A 19,981-nucleotide genomic window follows, 5' to 3' on the forward strand; every position below is an offset into this window, starting at 1 on the left:
GCAGGGCAGCGATTGTCCCCTGGTGTTACAGTGTGCTTGGGCAATGCTTTTCCCCATTTCCAAGGACCGCTGTGACTCTGATCAGAGAAGTGGTCCGTCCTTCCTGCTCTGATGGGGTTGGCAGAGAGCCAGAAAGCCCTCCCTGTCCAGAGCCTAGATAAGGCCATGACCCTTGCTGTTCTCTCTTTCTTTCCCCCCTGATCTCATGGAATAAAGAAGCTGGACAGCCTCTTTTGAATCTTTGGCCATCTCCTGATGTTCCTCCCCTCAAGGCCTTATATCTCTGGGTTAGCCTAATAATTTGGGGGCTGAAAGGGGTAGGAGCATCACCCCTGTACTTGGCACTGGTGAGGCCACATCTCAAATCTGTTTTCAGATCTGTGCCCCTCACTTTAAAAAAACACTGAATTCCTGGAACGTGTCCATAGAATGGCAACATAGCTTTCGAAAGCTTTAAAAACATGTCATAAGAGGCACTTGTGAGAGCTGGGTTTATTTAGTCTTGAGGAAGCTCAGGGTGGACCTCATTGCTCTACAACTTCCTGAAAGGAGGATGCAGTGAGGTAAGGGTTTATCTCTTCTGCTGTGCTTGCAGTGAGAGAACGAGGAAATTACCTTAAGCTGGGACAGGGGAGGTTCAGGTATAAGAAATTTATTGTCATTGTTAGGGTGGTCAGAGATTGGAACAGTTTGCCTACAGAGGTGGTAGAGTGACTGTCCCTACATATGTTCAAGGGGCACCTGGATCTGGTGATGTGGTTGGTGGTTTATGGGTCACAAGGGTGGTGCTGGACTGGGTAATCTTGAAGGTCTTTCCCACCCTTGACAATTTCCTGGGTCTTTAGTTACAGCTGGGTAATGGTGTAGTTGTAGTCTTGTATGGTACAATGCAATGCAGGGACTGATATTGCACTATACTGAGCTTTTGGTCTTAATTTGAAATTAAAGAATAGGCAATGAGTGGACCATAATTTATGGCCAAACATCCTGAGAAAGGTAAGCTTTAGGGTGCAACTCTTCTACCTTTACCACAGTTCTACGTGAAATACCTGTTTTAATCTTGGTATCCGATAGTTTGTTGATATATTCTAGCACCCATTACTTGGTGGGTCCTCCCTATTAAAATATAATTCAGCATTTCCTTATATGAAATATCATATTAAATATATATAATGCCTGCAACACATACCTGAGACCCATAGAACATATGAACCGGTAAGATTAGGCCTTCAACTATGTTTTGTGAAATTGTCAAAACATCTAACACATTACTATATTGCAGAATATTTACAGCAAAAATTGCAGAAGTAGGTCCTGCTGGTACCAAACAGACACCAGGAATTCTTGGAGACTAGAGTCTGCATGCCTCTCACCATTAGCTGTTAACTACATAAATCTGTAATGGGAAATGACTGTTAATATTGAAATGAATAAGTAGATTACAGTCCCTATTTACTGGGAATATGACAGCAACTCAGTTGAACTGACACTTCCTAAGTGATCCTGTCAGATGATCTTCAGAGGTTCTTTCCAGCCCTAGGAGGTCTGTGTTTCTGTGATTCAAAATACTTGCATTTTTTGCCATCTGAGACACACTTGTTACTTAGTTCTGTTGTTGTTAAATTAAAAAAAGTGGTCTTATTTCAAAGGTGTAAGTGCAGTAATTTTTCTCTCAAAATCAACAGTACAGCAGCCCAAAACAGTTATATAAAAACTGAAACCATTCAGATATGTTTGTAACAAGAAAACAAATTTATTGATTTTAAAAGACAAGACACAATTTTGTTTTGAAAAACACAAGAAAGCTAGCCTGAGTTCAAGTCTGAAATATTCAGAAAAATCCTACTGTCTTTAGTATGTTCCAGTCATTTTTTTATACAACACACTAAAAGTTAATATATATTTTTATAATTATAAAAGGTCCCCAGTTATTGTACAGTACACAATACAAATTGCCAACAAACTATTATTTAGCTCCTGCCAGTTTTGAGAGGACATTATATACTAAAAGATTTAGCATTTGTCACAAAAATCACATCAGGAAATACGTATTTACAAAATCAAATACATTATACAAAAAAAACCATCACGTTATTCTGTAAAGATGTCTTCTTTAAATAATTAAAAAGTATATTCAACTGTAGCCCAAAAACTGGAAAAGAACATTACATTATCTCACACATACAATCTACAAAAAGTTGCTTACCTCATTTACATAATATATTCAGTCAACTGGAAAATAAGAATTTGAATATGTCCTAGTGTTTATGATGTTTCTGTGCTGTGGGACTGGATAATGTAATCTGCCACTTACTAAGTGAAATTTAAATGATGGCACTTAAAAAAAATACAGTATAAAATAAATGCAATAAGGGAAGTTTCACAGAAGGTAAGAAAGCCCTGAGTGATGATAAAATTACTGATTGGTAGCTCTAGAATTAACCTAATTAAAGTTTACCACCTCAGGCACAATTTTCCAAGTTTTTGAAAGGCACTCGAAGTTTCTTTACCAGCCTCATTGGTTATTAACTGTAAATCCAAATTTTCAGTGGGTATGAGTGGAAATGGACAACTTGCTTTGGTACAAAGTGATATTTTCCCAATATATTTTAAATTAACTGGGTAAGATGGGTATATAATGTTTAAATACAAGGCAGTCACTTTAATATTGTATGGAAGGAAACTTTACTTGGGGAATCCATTAAATATTCTTTGTGTAAAAAAACTTTTGCTGGTATCACTGAGTCAAAAAGAATTGAACTGAGTTCCTGTTAAAACCCAGTCCATTAAAGGTTCTTCCTGTGAAGTCTAAATTCCTCCTAAAAAGACATTTATTATTTCAGAATCAAATTAATTTAGAAGTGAAAATTCCTGTAAGATGTTTGCACCATAACCAAGAAAGTGCTTAAGAACATACAAAGAATATCTTCCTGAATTAGTGTTACGTGAGGCTCATTTGATGCCCATAGGCTTCTTCTGGGTCTTGTTTTCTACAGTGAATTTCAGCCTTAATGAGCAATCTCCAAGAACAATTCTTACCAAATATTTAACTACTCAGGGCTTCCAATCCCAAAATGCCAATTTATTTTTTTCAACAGGAAAAGAAGAAAATAAGAATAAAACAAGAGTTAAAATGATAGTTTTCAAACTAAGGCATATTTTACTTCAAACAAACACTAGGCAGTCACTTTGTAAGTGGCTTTTACTATTTCTTAGTTAAACTGGTAAATTAAACTCAGGTCTACTGGCACATAAAATCACTAGCAGCAATGATCAAGGCATGCAAACTCAGAAGCATTTACAGTAAATTATGAATAAAAAAAGTTGTTAAATTAAAACCCTTTGAGTATTGCATTTAAGTTAATTAATTATGCATTAATTTGCATTAACTGACTAAAAATGTTTACAACTTACTTGCACTATACTACTGACGTAATTCCCTTAAATAACTTTAAATGATACCCTTTTTCTTTGCCCTCAGCTAGACTTAAATAAGTACAGCTGCTTTAGTGTTTGCTGAATGATATTGCAAGAAACCAGTAGAAAATGTACTGTATTCTCACTTAGTAAGGTGGCATCAGTATCTCTAAGTTAAAAGAATCTTTACTTGCTGCTACACTTGTTCCCTTGTTCCTGTAAGCAGTAATTTTAAGAACAAAGGGGCTTTTAAAATTTTTTGCTCATGCAATTTCTAGGTTGCTTTTAAATTTCTGACATTCAGTAAGGGCCATCCAAACTATACCCTTGTATGTGAAATTTAATAAATACCTTCATCTTCTAGCTAGTCATTATTGCCGTGACTGAGTTTTAAAAGGAATATTAACATAATTGTGCACTCTTTGTTCCTGTTTGTCACAAACACTGGCAAAAATTTCAATGCAAACACATCAAATACTCTGTAAAATTTATTATTACTAAACCTTCTTTTAATCCTAAAGATTTCTCTTTTACAGTACCAGAGTATTCCAATACTAATCTATCTCAGAAAATTTTCAAAATAGCTGAATATATTTTCTAAACTTTTATCTTTGTCCTAGGGTGACGTTATGAAGCTAGTATCCCCAATAGTATGTTCTGTTTATTCTGTGCCTTCAAGACAGGCTTTGAGAGCAAAGGCAGGGAGTAGAAGAAGAAGGAGTTTTGTTATTAGCCTGCACTCACTCCTCCAATCCTCCATAGTTTGCTGAAACACAGAATTCCACTGTGTTGTCTGGGCCCAGACAGGGCAAAACACCTCGCTCCTTTGCTCCTTAGTTTAGCGAGCTGAGGCAGTCCAAGTTTTCCCTGGACTGGTTTTCTTTCCCTTCTCTTGGATCCGTCCAAAGCTGCTCTGGACTGGGACCCGGGGAAACACCAAGAGCTCGCGCTTTGTGGCCTACCAGGACCTACAGTGGGCAGCAGCAGCCTTTCCCAGCGCCGCAGGGACTGATAACGGAGTGACCACCCCCAGAGAGACTTTCTGCATTTGTCATCTCTTCAGAGCGACAAATGAGTTTTGTCAACTGGTATTGTTCATTTTTTTTTATGCTGGGGAGTGCTTTGCCTGTTTAAATAAACAGGTTTTTTTCCACTTCTCTCCGAGGAAATTCTTCCCAAACTGTCTGGGGGGAGGGGCTATGTGGGTTTGCTTTCTGGGGGGGTGGGCCTTTTTGGAGGTTTTCTCCCAAATTTGCCCTAAACCAGGACAAAAAATTGGCGCCCAACATGGAACTTGAGAGAGTGGAAAAAACCTTGTTCTAATTGTATTTTGGTTGTAATTACTCTGTGTTGGTATAGAGCAGTTAATAGCCATGTTGTTTGAATCCATAATGTCATTTGGGTTGGAGGCTTGCATGTGTTTCTGGTCCCTAGGTTTTTTTCAAGGTCTTAATACCTCTATGGTCCCTAGGTTTATTTTCTTATCCAGAAACAGCTCCAGTATTGTCCCAATACATAGTGTTTGCAGCAGATGGGCACTGACTAGAATAGCTATTGGACTGGGCTTGGTGGTAATGACTTGCAGGAAGTTTATAAAGGTGCTGGAGTCTGTTCCAGGAATGTATGGTTCATGGTTATGGTTATGCACCCAGTTTGTTAGAGGAGGTGCAGGGGATGAGGCCTTTCAGCCTTTACTTTCCTTCTTCTCTCCTGAATCTGTTACATCCCTATTGGAGAACATTCCATTTCCCTTGAATGTTAAAGAGACATCTTTCTGGTGTTTAATCTGGTAAGCTTCCTCTATACAGTCTGCAGCTTCTCTAGAATGAGGGCTGAGATTTCTAGAGGGGCTGATGAAACCCCGACCCAGGAGTAGACCCAGGCATGGAACATCCTAAGTGGTGTGGGAAATGGGAGTATATGGGCCAAATCCTGAAGGAATTTTATGACCCTATATTCTGGGACTTTCCACATGAAGAAATTCAGAACCCAAGTGAGGTTCTGAGGTGAGGAAATACCTGAAAGAGAGGTGCCATGATGACCCTAAGGAGAAAAGATCATTACAGTGAGCTGGGTCCTGGCCTATGCTTATCGCACCCTGCTAGGTACTGTAGGGCAGCAGAGGAAGGGGGGCAGGGAGATAAATCAGCAGCTACCCCAGTCACTCAGGCTGCAGCCAACACCCCAGTTACAAAGCCAGCAGCTAAACCAGACAGTGAGCCTCAACCAATAGCTGTTGCTACTAGCACGACAAGCAGAAAGTGCACAGACAAGACCAATCAACTAATGGATGATGACAATGATGATGATGATGGCAGTGATGATGATGATAATACAGGAGAAGGACCCTCCATGCCTGCTGACATAAAGTCAGGAATCAAAGCAACTGGCACAAGATCAGAAGCCAATACTGAGTCCTTTATCCTGAAGGACATTTGTGGCCTAAGGATTACACTCAATGATCTGATGATTCTATAATTAGTTGGTTGGTCTGTCTTTGGGATACTGCAGGCAAGGCTACAATTCTGGACGGCACTGAAGTGAGACATTTGGGATCCCTGTCACATGATCCTGTCATTGACCAAGGAATTATGATGGGGGCTAACCCTCACAGCCTCTGGGCACGGGTTCTGGAAAGTGTAGCACAAAGATACCTGTGTGCAGACGATCTTTAAATGCAGCAGACCCAGTGGAAGACTATAGAACAAGGAATCCAAGCCTGAGAGAAATGGTGGTGGCAAAGAGTATCTTCTCAGATGAAATAACAACTAGGAATCCAGACTTGGTACCATGTACATCTGTGATGTGGCAAAAACTTGTACGGCTTGGGCCACATGAATACACTTCTGCTTTAGCAATAATGAAGTGGGATGAGAGGGATGAGACCGTGCTCGACATGGCAAGGAAACTCCGAGCATATGCAGATGCTGTACATGGCCCAACCCATGCCAGAATTGCAGCAGTAGAAACACGTCTGCAGAAATTAGAAGATAAGATAGAGGAGAATCATAGGAGACTCAGGGAGGAGATGAAAGAAGACCTTCTGCAAATCTCAGCAGTACAGATCAGAAGTTCCAATATCCAATGCAGATATTCTTCAGATGGGGAGAGAAGGTACACCCCATGAGCTGAGCTGTGGATCTTCCTGTGCAGTTGTGGAGAAAACGTGAGGAGATGGGATGGAAAATCTACTGCTGCTCTGGCACAACAGGTAATGGGTGCATGAATTGGAGGAAGGCAAGACTCAGAGAGAAAGTTCCACCAAAATGAGAGCAGCTCCAGGTGCCTGCAGCCAAACTATGAAGTATGATGATGATGATGACATGTCTGATCCCCTTTAAGGAACTTCCAAGACATATGCCCAAGGAAGGAAGGATAACCAGGTTTAAAGGGGCCTGCCTCTAGCCAGGTAGAAGCGAGGGAAAACCGTGTTTTCTGGACTGTGTGGATTCGTTGGCCTGGCACATCAGAACCAAAATGATATAAGGCTTTGGTTGATACTGGTGCACGTTATAAATGCACGTTAATTCCATCGAGACACGTAGGGGCAGAATCTATCGCTGGCATGACAGGAGGATCACAGGACTTTACCTTGGTGGAAGCTGATGTAAGTCTGACTGGAAATGAGTGGAAGAAACAGCCTATTGTGACTGGCCCAGAGGCCCCATGCATTTTGGGCATATATTACCTTCGAAGGGGGTATTTTAAAGACCCAAAAGGACTCAGGTGGGTATTTGGGATGGCAGCTGTAGTGACAGAGGGCATCCAGCAATTGAACACCTTGCCTGGACTGTCTAAGAATCCATCTACAGTAGGACTTCTGAGGGAGAAGAGCAACAGGTACCAATTGCCACTTCAACAGTGCATCGCTGACAGTACAGAACAACTGGAGATGCTGTGGTTCCCATCCATAAGATGATCCGAGAGCTGTAGAGCCAAGGGGTAGTCATCAAAACCCACTCACCCTTCAACAGCCCCATTTGGCCTGTGCATAAACCTGAAGGAGAATGGAGATCAACTGTGGACTACCATGCATTGAATGAAGTGACTCCACCGCTGAGCGCTGCTGTACCGGATATGCTGGAACTCCAGTACGAGCTGGAGTCCAAGGCAGTGAAGTGGTATGCCACCACTGATATTGCCAATGCATTTTTCTCCATTCCTCTGGCAGCAGAATGCAGGCCTCAGTTCACTTTCACCTGGAGGGGCGTGCAGTACACCTGGAACCAACTGCCTCAGGGGTGGAAACACAGCCCCACCATCTGCCATGGTCTGATCCAGGCTGCACTGGAAAAGGGCGAGGCTCCAGAACATCTACAGTATATTGATGATACCATTGTGTGGGGGAAGACAGCATCAGAAGTGTTTGAGAAAGGAGAGAAAATAATCCAAATCCTCCTGGAAGCTGGTTTTACCATCCAAAAGAGCAAAGTTAAGGGAGCGGCTCATGAGATCCAGTTCCTGGGAGTCAAGAGGCAAGATGGACGGTGTCAGATTTCTACAGATGTCATCAACAAGATCACAACTATGTCCCCACCAAGCAACAAGAAGGAAACACAAGCTTTCCTAGGTGCCATAGGCTTTTGGAGGATACACATTCCTGAGTACAGCCAGATTGTGAGCCCTCTCTACCTGTTTACCTGCAGGAAGAATGAGTTCCACCAGGGCCCTGCACAGCAACAAGCCTTTGCCCAAATTAAGCAGGAGATTGTCCATGCAGTAGCCCTTGGCCCAGTCAGGATGGGACCAGATGTGAAGAACGTGCTCTACTCTGCATCTGGGAACCAGGGTCTCTCCTGGAGCCTTTAGCAGAAGTTGCCTGATGAGACTCAAGGTCAACCACTGGGATTTTGGAGTCAGAGCTACAAAGGCTCTGAAGCAAACTACAGTTCCACAGAAAAGGAAATCTTGGCTGCCTACAAGGGAGTCCAAGCCACCTCAGAGGTGATTGGTGCAGAAGCACAGTCCTGCTGGCACCCTTACTACTGGTGCTGAGGTGGATGTTCAAAGGCAAGGTTCCCTCTACCCACCAGTGCTACATGGAGCAAGTGGATTGCCCTTATCATGCAGTGTGCCTGTATTGGTAAATTGAATCGCCCTGGGATTTTGGAAGTCCTTACAAATTGGCCCGAAGGTGAAAGTTTTGGTGTCACAGATGAAGAACAAGAAACAGTGACATGGGCTGAAGAAGCTCCACCATATAATCAACTGCCACCAGAGGAAACACACTACACTCTTCACACTGACGGTTCCTGTTGCATCATAGGGATGAACTGGAAGTGGAAAGCAGCTGTATGGAGCGCTCATGACAGGTTGCAGAGGCCACTGAAGGAGAAGGTGGATCAAGCCAACCTGTGGAACTCAAAGAAAGCTGTTCAACTGGCCCTGGACATTGCAAAAAGGGAGAAGTGGCCAAAGCTCTACCTCTACACTGATTATTGGATGGTAGCCAATGCTCTGTGGGGGTGGCTGGAGAGATGAAGAGAGGGTAAGTGGCAGCATAGAGAAAAACCAATTTGGGCTGCTGAAGAGTGGAAAGATATCGCTACCCGGGTAGAGAAGCTACCTGTGAAGGTTTGCTATGTAGATGCCCATGTCCCGAGGAACAGAGACAATGAGGTGCACCAAAACAACCAGCAGGTAGATCAGACTGCAAAGATAGGGGTGTCAAAGACAGGCCTTGATTGGGAACACAAGGGGAATTGTTCTTAGCACGATGGGCCCATGATGCCTCAGGTCATCAGGGCACAGATGCCACCTATAAGTGGGCACGGGACTGAGGGGTGGATCTAACCATGGACAGTATTTCTCAGGTGATCCATGACTGTGAGACGTGTGCTGCCATCAAACAGGCCAAGAGAGTGAAGCCCCTATGGTATGGTGGGCGGTGGTCCAAGTACAAGTATGGGGAGGCCTGGCAGATTGACTACATCACACTGCCCCAGACACACCAAGGCAAGCGCTACGTGCTCACAATGGTAGAAGCTACCACGGGATGGTTGGAAAGCTACACTGTGTCTCATGCTACGGCCTGTAACACCATCATGGGCCTTGAAAAGCAGGTCCTTTGGAGGCATGGCACCCCTGAGAGGATTGAGTCAGACAATGGGACTCATTTCAAGAACAGCCTTATCATTATCAACACCTGGGCTATGGAACATGGCATTGACTGAGTATACTATATCCCCTACCATGCACCAGCTGCAGGCAAAGTGGAGAGGTAAAATGGGTTGTTAAAAACCCAGTTGAAAGCACTGGGTGGGGGATCTTTCAAAAATTGGGAGCAGCATTTAGCAAAGGCCACCTGATTAGTTAACAGCCGACGTTCCACCAATCGAGCAGGTCCTGCCCAGTCTGAGTCCCTGAATATAGCAGACAGAGATAAAGTCCCAGTCCGAGGTTTGTTAGGGAAATCATTGTGGATCAATTCTGCCTTGAGTACAGACTAACCCATTCTGCTCAGGGACCAGGTTGTACATGGTGGATAATGCAGAGAGATGGAACAACACCATGTGTACCTCAGGGAGATCTGACTGGGGGGTAAGATATGTAAATACCACTGTTTGCTGGATGTTACTGCCATTGTCTGTACATGAAACCACACAGACATGAGATAGAAGAAAATGTTTAAGTGTCAAAGGTCTGAGCAAGTGAAAGATGGAGGTTTGAGTGAGTAAAATGAAAGTGGGGAATCCTGCAGCTCTGTAGTCTGGGCCCTGGATTCAGTGGTCCAGTGTGGGGACACAATGGCGGCATGATGGGTATTGCTTGTAATTTTTGGTTGGAACAGATAGAAGTTTTTATGTGAATAAAATGCATTATGTTTGGTAGTAAGCTGATGATATGGGAATAAGGGGTAGAATGTCCTAGGGTGACGTTATGAAGCTAGTATCCCCAATAGTATGTTCTGTTTATTCTGTGCCTTCAAGACAGGCTTTGAGAGCAAAGGCAGGGAGTAGAAGAAGAAGGAGTTTTGTTATTAGCCTGCACTCACTCCTCCAATCCTCCATAGTTTGCTGAAACACAGAATTCCACTGTGTTGTCTGGGCCCAGACAGGGCAAAACACCTCGCTCCTTTGCTCCTTAGTTTAGCGAGCTGAGGCAGTCCAAGTTTTCCCTGGACTGATTTTCTTTCCCTTCTCTTGGATCCGTCCAAAGCTGCTCTGGACTGGGACCCGGGGAAACACCAAGAGCTCGCGCTTTGTGGCCTACCAGGACCTACAGTGGGCAGCAGCAGCCTTTCCCAGCGCCGCAGGGACTGATAACAGAGTGACCACCCCCAGAGAGACTTTCTGCATTTGTCATCTCTTCAGAGCGACAAATGAGTTTTGTCAACTGGTATTGTTCATTTTTTTTTATGCTGGGGAGTGCTTTGCCTGTTTAAATAAACAGGTTTTTTTCCACTTCTCTCCAAGGAAATTCTTCCCAAACTGTCTGGGGGGAGGGGCTATGTGGGTTTGCTTTCTCGGGGGGGCCCTTTTTGGAGGTTTTCTCCCAAATCTGCCGTAAACCAGGAAAATCTTCTAAAGGAATCTTAAAGTAGACAACTTCCTATCTGTAGAATCATGTTTGATTTTCTTTGTATATACATGCAGTTATGAAAACCAGGTAGCTGAAGTACTGTTTTATATTACACAGTACATATAAATGGCAATGAATATTTTGCCTACATCTACTGAGGCCCCTATTAATAAAAAAACATCCCCATATTGTATGCAAGTATTTACTTTAGACATAATTAAAAAAAGATTTACAATACAATAAGCTATTTAAAAGTATATACTCAGTGGACTAGTTAAATTAGCTAAAAATCTTTGTTCCCATCGTGTTACTTACAATGCTCAAAGGGTTAATGCAAGGCATTATATCAAATTAACTTCCTAGTACTAGAACTAAGCACTGTGTGTTTATGCTTCTATTCCAGTTTTTATTTTCAGTGTTAATTCACCAAACAAATTAGCAGAGATACTAGAATTCCAGGTACCAATTTGCTTTAAACTGTATACAAAGAGCATGTCCTGTTAATGTGACAAGGGCCCAATTTTCAGAAATTCATCTTGCTCTCTCAGATTTGTATTTCAAACTCTGAAATTATTGTTGTATACTTCTATTACTAGTAAATCTGGGTTTTTTGTCAGCGCATTTATGGCTCTCAGTGGTTGGTTTTGTTTTGTAAAAGCATTTTTAATTAAATTGGATTGCAGTGTATCTCTAACATGGATTTTTTCCTAAACAGTGCAGATGTCAATTGGTGAACATGATTTCCTAGGGAAAACAAGATAAAACAAAAAATTTTTTCATATATTTAAAAATACCTTGCTTTAAGTTTAATTTATATATAGACCTATGCATTCCTGAATGACAGAACTTTATTTTCCTATTTTTTGAACTAAAGGCAGTAATGCCTTTAAAATTGTCATTTTATAGGCAAATAATTTAACATCTATTTTCCAAATTTTTATGGAACTTATTAAAAATGAAGGTGCTTTGAGCATACTACAGTACAAGCAAAAAAAAAAAACCTGAAAAAAATAAAAAAATGTTTTAAATCTGATTTACCACAAGAAAAATGAAAATGTAACAAAACATTTTAACATATATAAAACTTTTGAAAATTGGGCCCTGTGCTTTGTAAAGGTAGTTCAACAAGACCTCTTCCCCCACACTGTTCACTGTGCTATTTTGTGCTAATGGGGGAAATGCCTCTAAAACAACTATTCTGGATTCCATTTCAAGATTAGATAAAACACATAAATCATGTCAACTCTCATAATGTCTACCCTGTGGACACATGCTACACCTCTCCATCGCATTAACAACAGACTTCAGAGCTGGTGTGGCAATGCAGCCGCATGCTACACATTACAGAATACACACTGAGGTATTCGTAACTCTCTACTTCAACAAGTACTAAAACCCAACTATTAAACAGCAAGAGTGTGCAAAATGTTTTATCTAAGCATTTGATTGAAATTTCAGTAAGAACAAAACAAAAGACCCCCAATTCTGTACGTTTACAACACATTAAGATAGTTCCTCTAAAAAAATCTGGTAAATTCTTTAGAATTTAAGAATAAGAATACAGACTCCAGTCAGTTTTCTGAACCTGTGAAAGTTCCATTTTGTCTTGATAATTCATTGTTTTTAGAAGCTATGAAATACATTCCATTTTTGTATTCAGATTTTTGTTCAGTTTTGTTTTTCACATTATGACATTTAACAACTGAGTGGAGTGGAAAGCTAAACAATGAAAGATACTCAAGTCCCACCATATTTAGCAATCTAGATTTACCTTGTACAATTGTACTCTTTTCTCAGCAACAACAAATTCAACATTAAACCAAGAAAGAATAAGAAAACACAAATGAACACAAAAATTAAAACAACTACTACAGTATTTAAAAAAAGCTGAAATTGAAAAAAAAAAGTTGAATTATTTCACTTTATTTTACTTGTAAACATCTTATAATGCACAATGAAGGGGAGTAAATATTTATCACAGCTTAGTTTTAGCATTTTTGGTGAAGGGTACAGATGCGCTGATTTCTAAGGAAAAATCAGGACACACTGAGCGATATATGTGACAACAAAATCTATAATGAGATTCAGTGCATTTATGAGTTTAGAAATAATGAATATAAATGTCACTTTTTACTGAGGCAAAAGCCATCTACTGACATTAGTAGGAATTATGCCTACACAGAATGAGCTGGATGGGTTCACAATTCTGCAAAGGAATTAAATTTTTTTTTGTGCACCAATAATGTTAGGACATTTTAATTTATGTGCAACTGTATTTGGAGCATATGTAAACTTTAGCAACAAACTTGTTTGTTATAAATACACTTCCATTTTACATGCTCTTCTCCCATTTGGTATATATGACTTGAAAGTCATTTCCAGACACACTAAATAAACCAGAATAAAATAATATGATTTTTTTTTACACAGTCTTTCCTGTAAGGTTGATATTTTTGTGTTTTCATTCACTTTTTGGATTATTTTTCCTATTTAATTCTACTACTTTAGTGTAGCAAATTAATGTGTCTGCACAATGACATGTTTGTGAAGAAAAACTTGAATTCATTAATGTCAATTAATATGGTCTCTATAAATTGATACTATTCAACCATTAAAATGTAGTATCTGGCTGATACACCACAAAACATAGAAATTGAAAACATGCACTGCATTATGTACCTGCTCATTTATTTCTTTTTAGTTTTTAAAATTAAAAGTAGGCAAGGGTTTACAAAATATATAATCATGCTTGGGACTATGGTCAATCTATTTTGACATTTGAAGTTGGTATTAAAGCTAGTTTTGCTTTCCAAATTCCCAAGCAAATTTTATTTCTATTAAAGTGAAATCCAGCTAGAAACGAGAAAAAATAGGTCTATTGTTATTCTAAGAGGGATATTAAAATTATTTAATAATAAAAAAATCCTTTTATTCTTTTGAAGGCTGTGTAACCTGTCCTTACTTCTTAGGGAATTTGAAAATGACAGGCACACCTTGTTGAATTAATTTAAGAGTTAAGAATAACAAAAAGTACTAAGTCTTAGCTTCAGTTCTGTTTAAGGCACCATGTAATAGCCGAGGTACAATGATCCCTGATGTACATTCTTAAATGGCAATGGTCCATCTAGCCACCTATTCAAATTCTACACAATTGGGAATAGGTACAAGTGAGGTGTGCCAGTTACACTGCCTTGTCTAATTTTTGTAAAAATTTAAATCCACTTTAACAACAAGGAAATGTTTTTGAAAGAAAAATTATGCAGGTTGCTACATTCCTTGCATTCTATAAATCACCTTTTCTAAGAGCAGCAGATTGAACCACTAGTAGGAAAAGACCTGGAATAGAAGAAAGTCATCCAAAAGGAATGTTTTCCTGTATGTCCAGTTCAGCATAAGTAGCACATACACTTAAAATTAACAGTAATCAAGTCACTTCTTTTTTTAGCTTCAGTTTCTAACAACTACAGTGCCACTGAACAATCAAAAGCATCTGTTCAGTGGCCTCACATATAGAATCAGTAGTCTTCAAAACAGAGGAACTGCTATGTATGCAAATAATATCTGAAACTGTTGATTTTAAATGAAGCTTGCATTGTTTACATCATGTTCAGATAATTAGGTACATTTATGCCATACAGATTACCACATTCTGATACAATTCTGTCTTTTAAACAGCTTCTTCCTCACAGGAAGAAACGAGGAGATCTTCTCAACCCTCCAGCATTATTACAAAAAAATCCCCCTAAATACTCACAATTTTATCAAAATAGTGTCTTCTCGTAGTACGATGAAAAGCACCTTTTATAACAAATTTGATACATCTGCTGTCAAATAAGTATGCCTCCAGTGTAAATCAAAGAAAATAGTTCTTTTGATATTTCACAGAAGTGCATCTAATTAAAAACCTATCTATATGAAATCAGCATCATAACTAATAATTAACATTAAAATATTTTTAAAACTATGAAAAAAATTAAATTATTATAAGAGGACAAAACATTAACATTTAACTTTGCAAAAATCTTCCTTGCATTTGATACAAAGAAACCTCTTCATATTGAGTGGCCAAAGTAAAATGATTTTGTTTACAAAAATTTTTTTTGTAAATACGTACAAAATACGTACACCCATTCCATTTAACAACTCCAACAAAATAATGATCAGAAGTTACATTTGACAATAGTCAACCTTCAGACTTATTGTTTTTTTTTTTCTTTTTCCTATTAAATCTAAACAGCTAATGCAATGGGGTGTGTGTTGGAGGCCAGGGGCAGTTTCACATTAGACTGCAGTATACGTATTTCCAGTAGCACTGCATTGTCTGATAGTCTGAGTAGTTGCAACAATGTGCTCATTATGAATTGGGTTCAGGAGGTTCTGCTGTACTCCACTCTCAAGCACTGGCTGCATGCAGCCCACCTGGAATGCCTGGTTTAGCTCAGTTTTCTCCCTCTTAGCTTGTGGCTCTCCACTTTCATCCAGCTCTTCATCTATTTCACTTTCAACTTCGCTGCCCTCATCTGCACAAACAAACCAGCATGTAACTACCACAGAGTGAGAAGTTTCTAATACCAGGCTCTTTATTCTGTAAGCAATAGTTGAAATATAGGGGAGCAATCTGATAAAGCATAAACTGAAAATTAAAATTTTGATGGAAAATAAGTCATCTGTTATCTCAAATAGATAAACAGATTCAGGTTTGATCACTTGAGCTACATACTCTTGATGTGGGAAAAAAGCCTCCAATTTCAAAAGGTCTAACAAACAATGTAACTTCATATTGGAAAATACCTCATTTCCTAAGCATGATAAACAGGAGTTGTTACATTTAGGTACAGATAAGGAAACTGAGGCGAGGAGAGTTGTGGTCATTTGACCCCAAATTTTGACAAATATTCTTATAGTCACTAGTTGAGTTCTGAGGTCAAATCACCCCAAATCACTCAAGTAGTCAGTATAAGAATGCATGTCAAAACAGAGCATGAAGAGAATTTAAGGAACTAATCTCTCCCTGACTACTTGCATACAATTCTGCTTCTTGACTTAGCAAAACATCACTACATTTAAATATCCATAAACAACTCTTGTCTTTCTTGCCACAGCTGCTACTATACTGCATCCTATTAGATATAACAAAATTTGCATAAAAATTTGAACATTTCTTTGTGACAATAATAAACATCTTCAAAATATTCCTATTTTAAAATGAACCTGCAATATTCCAGTCATTATTACATGTGGCATATTACATACATAACTACTTTATTATATCAATGTATCCATACAGGATATACATGCACTTTAAAGGATAATTCAGCTCTAAAATCTGTTTGACTGTGTTTTTAAAACCTAAGGATTTATTTGGTTTAGAGACACATTAGCTCTAAACAGAATTATACCCTGGAGATACTAAAATGCTTACCTTTATCCATATTTCCAGGGGACACAGCATTTAAATCACCAAACTGCAAAATAAACAATTAAAAAAATGGACACAGTCTTAAGCAAATGTGGACTTAGAATATCTACGATGTAGGAAATGTGTGCTCCACTGGTTTGATGCATTCATTCAAATGCATGATCTTAGCTGCAGCCATAGCCATAGTAGAGCAATTTCCCATTCCATTTCAGTCTTGTGCTTATTAAGACAATTATCACTAAGTAAACCCTCAAAAAGGAGAAGTACAACCGTTTTTAAAGATTGCTTCCTCAGGGCCTTTGTTGTTTGAAGTGAGCTATTTTTGTTTTATAAAGCCATAAATTATAATGGATATTCATTCTGAACTGCCAATATTATAACAAAAACTCCCTTTAAAATTTCCCAGGCACCATTTCAATTGTGCTGGAGCAAAAATGAAGTATGTCACAGAGTTACTAATCTACCTGTAAGGCAGATGAAAGGCACTCCTGCGAAAGGGTTTGTAACCTGTTAACTGATTTATATCAAAATCCAGAGCTTTTAAAAGGAGCTGCATGTAAGTTAGAAACCTTCTTCCCTTTCCTTCCTCCATTTCTCTTGTCTGAAATTTGGAAGGGTAAAATGCCACCAGTGGATACAAATGAAAAGGACATTGTTTAGATAGATACACTTCTAGTTATAAATTACGCCAGTCTTTTCCAGAAGAATTTTGCCAATACCTGTGTCCAAGGGTGGAAGAAGAGGAAGGGAGAAGTATGAGAATGCTTTTCTCAATTGCAACCAGTTTATACTGTTTTACAGTGCTTGTTGGACTGTAATCTTCCTTATTTTATTTCAGCCATTGAATACACAGAAATATAAAAAGACATGCATTTAATGTATTACTTCTATTCTGCCCCTCATCTCCAAAAATTTTGCAATACTTACTTCCTCATAGTATTTCCATATTCAGTCTTGTAAACCTTTTAGACGGCCCTATGCTATATTTTTGTCTTTATCATATAAAGTCTACTAAGACAACAAGAATGTTGTAACTGCATGCTTGTGTAGGACTTTCTGCAAATATAAGGCAAGAAATCTAAGAGACTCTATAGTGATGGTGGGTCTTTCTGCTAAGTAGAAAAATGATTTAATTTTTCTGAAACATGTCATGACACATGATATAAAATAATTTGACAAAGCAAGATGAGACACTTTCCAACTTCTCTTAGAAATAAATAATCTCTTTATAATGTTTAATAAATTTATCAATATATCTTGTGGGAAGAATGACAACTCAACTAGCAAAATTACCTGCAATTTATAGGTAACATGGAACATGATAAAGTGACTTGCAAGTGTAAAAATGTAACAAATCTGTCCTATTAACAATTTAGCATATTTTTAAATATATCCATTTTCCAGCACCTTGAAGCATTATTCTTTGGGAATAGTTTATGCTTTCCTTAGCATCTCCTTCAAAATAAAAGGTCAGATGAACTACTGAAAAAAAAGGGATAAGAGAAACTTTGCCTTGCAGAAGCCACAGCTGAGTGTAAAAAAATAGTTGTGCATTGAGACTCTAGATCTTCCTTATAAGCTAATAGTCTTTGAAACAACTGTATGAAAATAAAATGTGTTACAAACCTTTTTGACATAAGAAGGCTGGTTTACATGCAGAATTTTGGCTTATCCAGACCTGTTCACATACCAGTGCAGACATACATACCTGGGAATTGCCCAGGTACATGCAGGAACTAAATGTAGTTTGCAGTATTTTTTTCTAACTAGTGGCAGCAGTCAGAAAACAAAAAACTCCTGCCTCACCAAATCCTGGTAGACTCTTGTTAACCGGAAATATTTACTCTGGGAGGCCTAGGTAACATGCAAACCTGCAACTGGAGTTGCACAGAAAGGCTTACAAAAGATCTACAACCCAGCATATGCTGTTCAGTGATACCATACAGATAAAACACACAGCAAACTGGCTGCAGCCAGAACAGGAGACCCCACAAGTAATGAAAGCTACTAAAGCAACTATCTAAAAGGAAGCTCAAATGAGCTTATTCCCAGTTGCACAGCACTTTTCCAGGATGTCTGCACTGTCTATCACACTTTGGAAGTCATGGCTTGCAGAATAAACAAATTAATTGCCTGACATTGTGGCTGGAAACCACTGCTGGCACAAAATGGAAGCAGCTATGTCAAAAAGTGTATATATTTTGTGTGGGAATTATGTGTGTAAATGTATGTAAACAGATCCACAAAAGTAACATTTTCCTATTACTATGCTCTTTTTTATTTTCACATAAAATATTCAGGTCTCAAGAAGTGGAAAATAGTTGTAAGTTGATCAACATTTTTCAAATTATGCATATGAATCTGTGTGCAGATTCATAAAAGAGTAAGTTCATTTAGAAATAACTGATTTTAATAATTCAATGTTTTTTTAATACTCTTACAATGAACCAGGGAAACAAGTTTGAAACCACTGTATATATTTGTAACCCAGTCTGTTGTAATGCTGCAGAAATCCTACCATTCTACATACACACTTAAAAATGTGCAAACACACTTTCTCTAATTCATCACTAAATCTATCAATCTAGTCTCTTACATATTATCTTACCTCTCCCATAACTGCAATAGGTGTCTCTCCTGTTGCCTGAGCAACACGATGTTCTACTAAGTAAAACATGTATTCATCGTAAAGCAAGCGGATCAGATGAAAAGAGCCAAAGCTAGCAGCACTGCGCAAGGTTAAATCCCGAATCACCATTGAGCTATTCGAAAATAAAAAATATATATATGTTTATGTCACAGCCATTTTAACATTCAACCATGTAGACAGACATTTCACCTCAAAACCAATATTCTCAAAAGTAACATTATCCTTAAATGACTGATTTAAAGGGATGACAAGGAAAGGGCAATAATTTGCTTCTCTCTTTTCTCAGAACATACTGTTGAACACCATATAGGAAATAACCAGACTGGTTTGGTTTTGGTATTGACCTAAGCATAATTGACCTTACCACTAAGGTGGTAAGTGTAAAACTTGAAAGAAACTTTGATGAAAGAAAACATAAACAACTAAAATGGCAAGAAAACTATTTGTTTTAAAGAAACTATTGCTTAAATAGTGTCTGTTGTGTCAATCTTTCCAGGGCAATGCTTCCAATTGCCAGAATTTAAAAAGCTTTGAAACTTAAAATTCAAAAACAATAGAATTATTGTGTGTTCATATTCTATCTTTGTATCTTCAGCAAGCAGTCACTACAGTCAGGTTCAAAGAACAAGGTTTACTCTGATAACTGTTTCAATAAGCAGCTAACATGAAATGCTTGTCTTAATGTTCTTTTCATATATTAAAATCAGCTTTTGCCTTTCTTATCCAATAAACATTGATGCCACAATGTTTTAGTAAGTACACTAATGTGTACTTACTAATGTACTTACAATGTTTTAGTAAGTGACTTAATAACTGCATAGTTTTTTAACCAAAACAATTCATAATATGTTTCTAACTCTGGACAAAATTACACCTGCATTCATTTTCAGATGGCCTTTAAAACAATAAACTAGGGTGATTTAGGTCTCTGTTCATTTGCTGATAATCCTGAGTTCAAGGTTAATAACAGAAAT

At 38.6% G+C, this 19,981-nt stretch overlaps 1 protein-coding gene across 5 annotated transcripts in view; it reads right to left on the reverse strand.

Annotated features, from left to right (window-relative positions):
* Nucleotides 1-1,729: 1,729 nt before the first annotated feature.
* RFX3 (regulatory factor X3) overlaps nt 1,730-19,981 on the reverse strand; it is a 117,542-nt gene continuing 99,290 nt past the window's right edge. For 4 of the 5 annotated variants that reach the window (XM_021531727.2, XM_021531725.2, XM_077790525.1 and 1 more), the window contains 3 exons: nt 18,966-19,119; nt 16,361-16,403; nt 1,730-15,458 (listed from right to left, as the gene is read on the reverse strand). In XM_021531727.2, the coding sequence (XP_021387402.1) occupies nt 15,220-15,458; nt 16,361-16,403; nt 18,966-19,119 (436 nt within the window). In that variant the 3' untranslated portion in view covers nt 1,730-15,219. Of the gene's footprint in view, nt 15,459-16,360; nt 16,404-18,956; nt 19,120-19,981 lie in introns of those variants that run through there. The other variant, XM_077790526.1, reaches the window with a different exon arrangement.

Source organism: Lonchura striata, chromosome Z (genome assembly GCF_046129695.1).
Source record: "Lonchura striata isolate bLonStr1 chromosome Z, bLonStr1.mat, whole genome shotgun sequence".
NCBI classification, from domain to species: domain Eukaryota; kingdom Metazoa; phylum Chordata; class Aves; order Passeriformes; family Estrildidae; genus Lonchura; species Lonchura striata.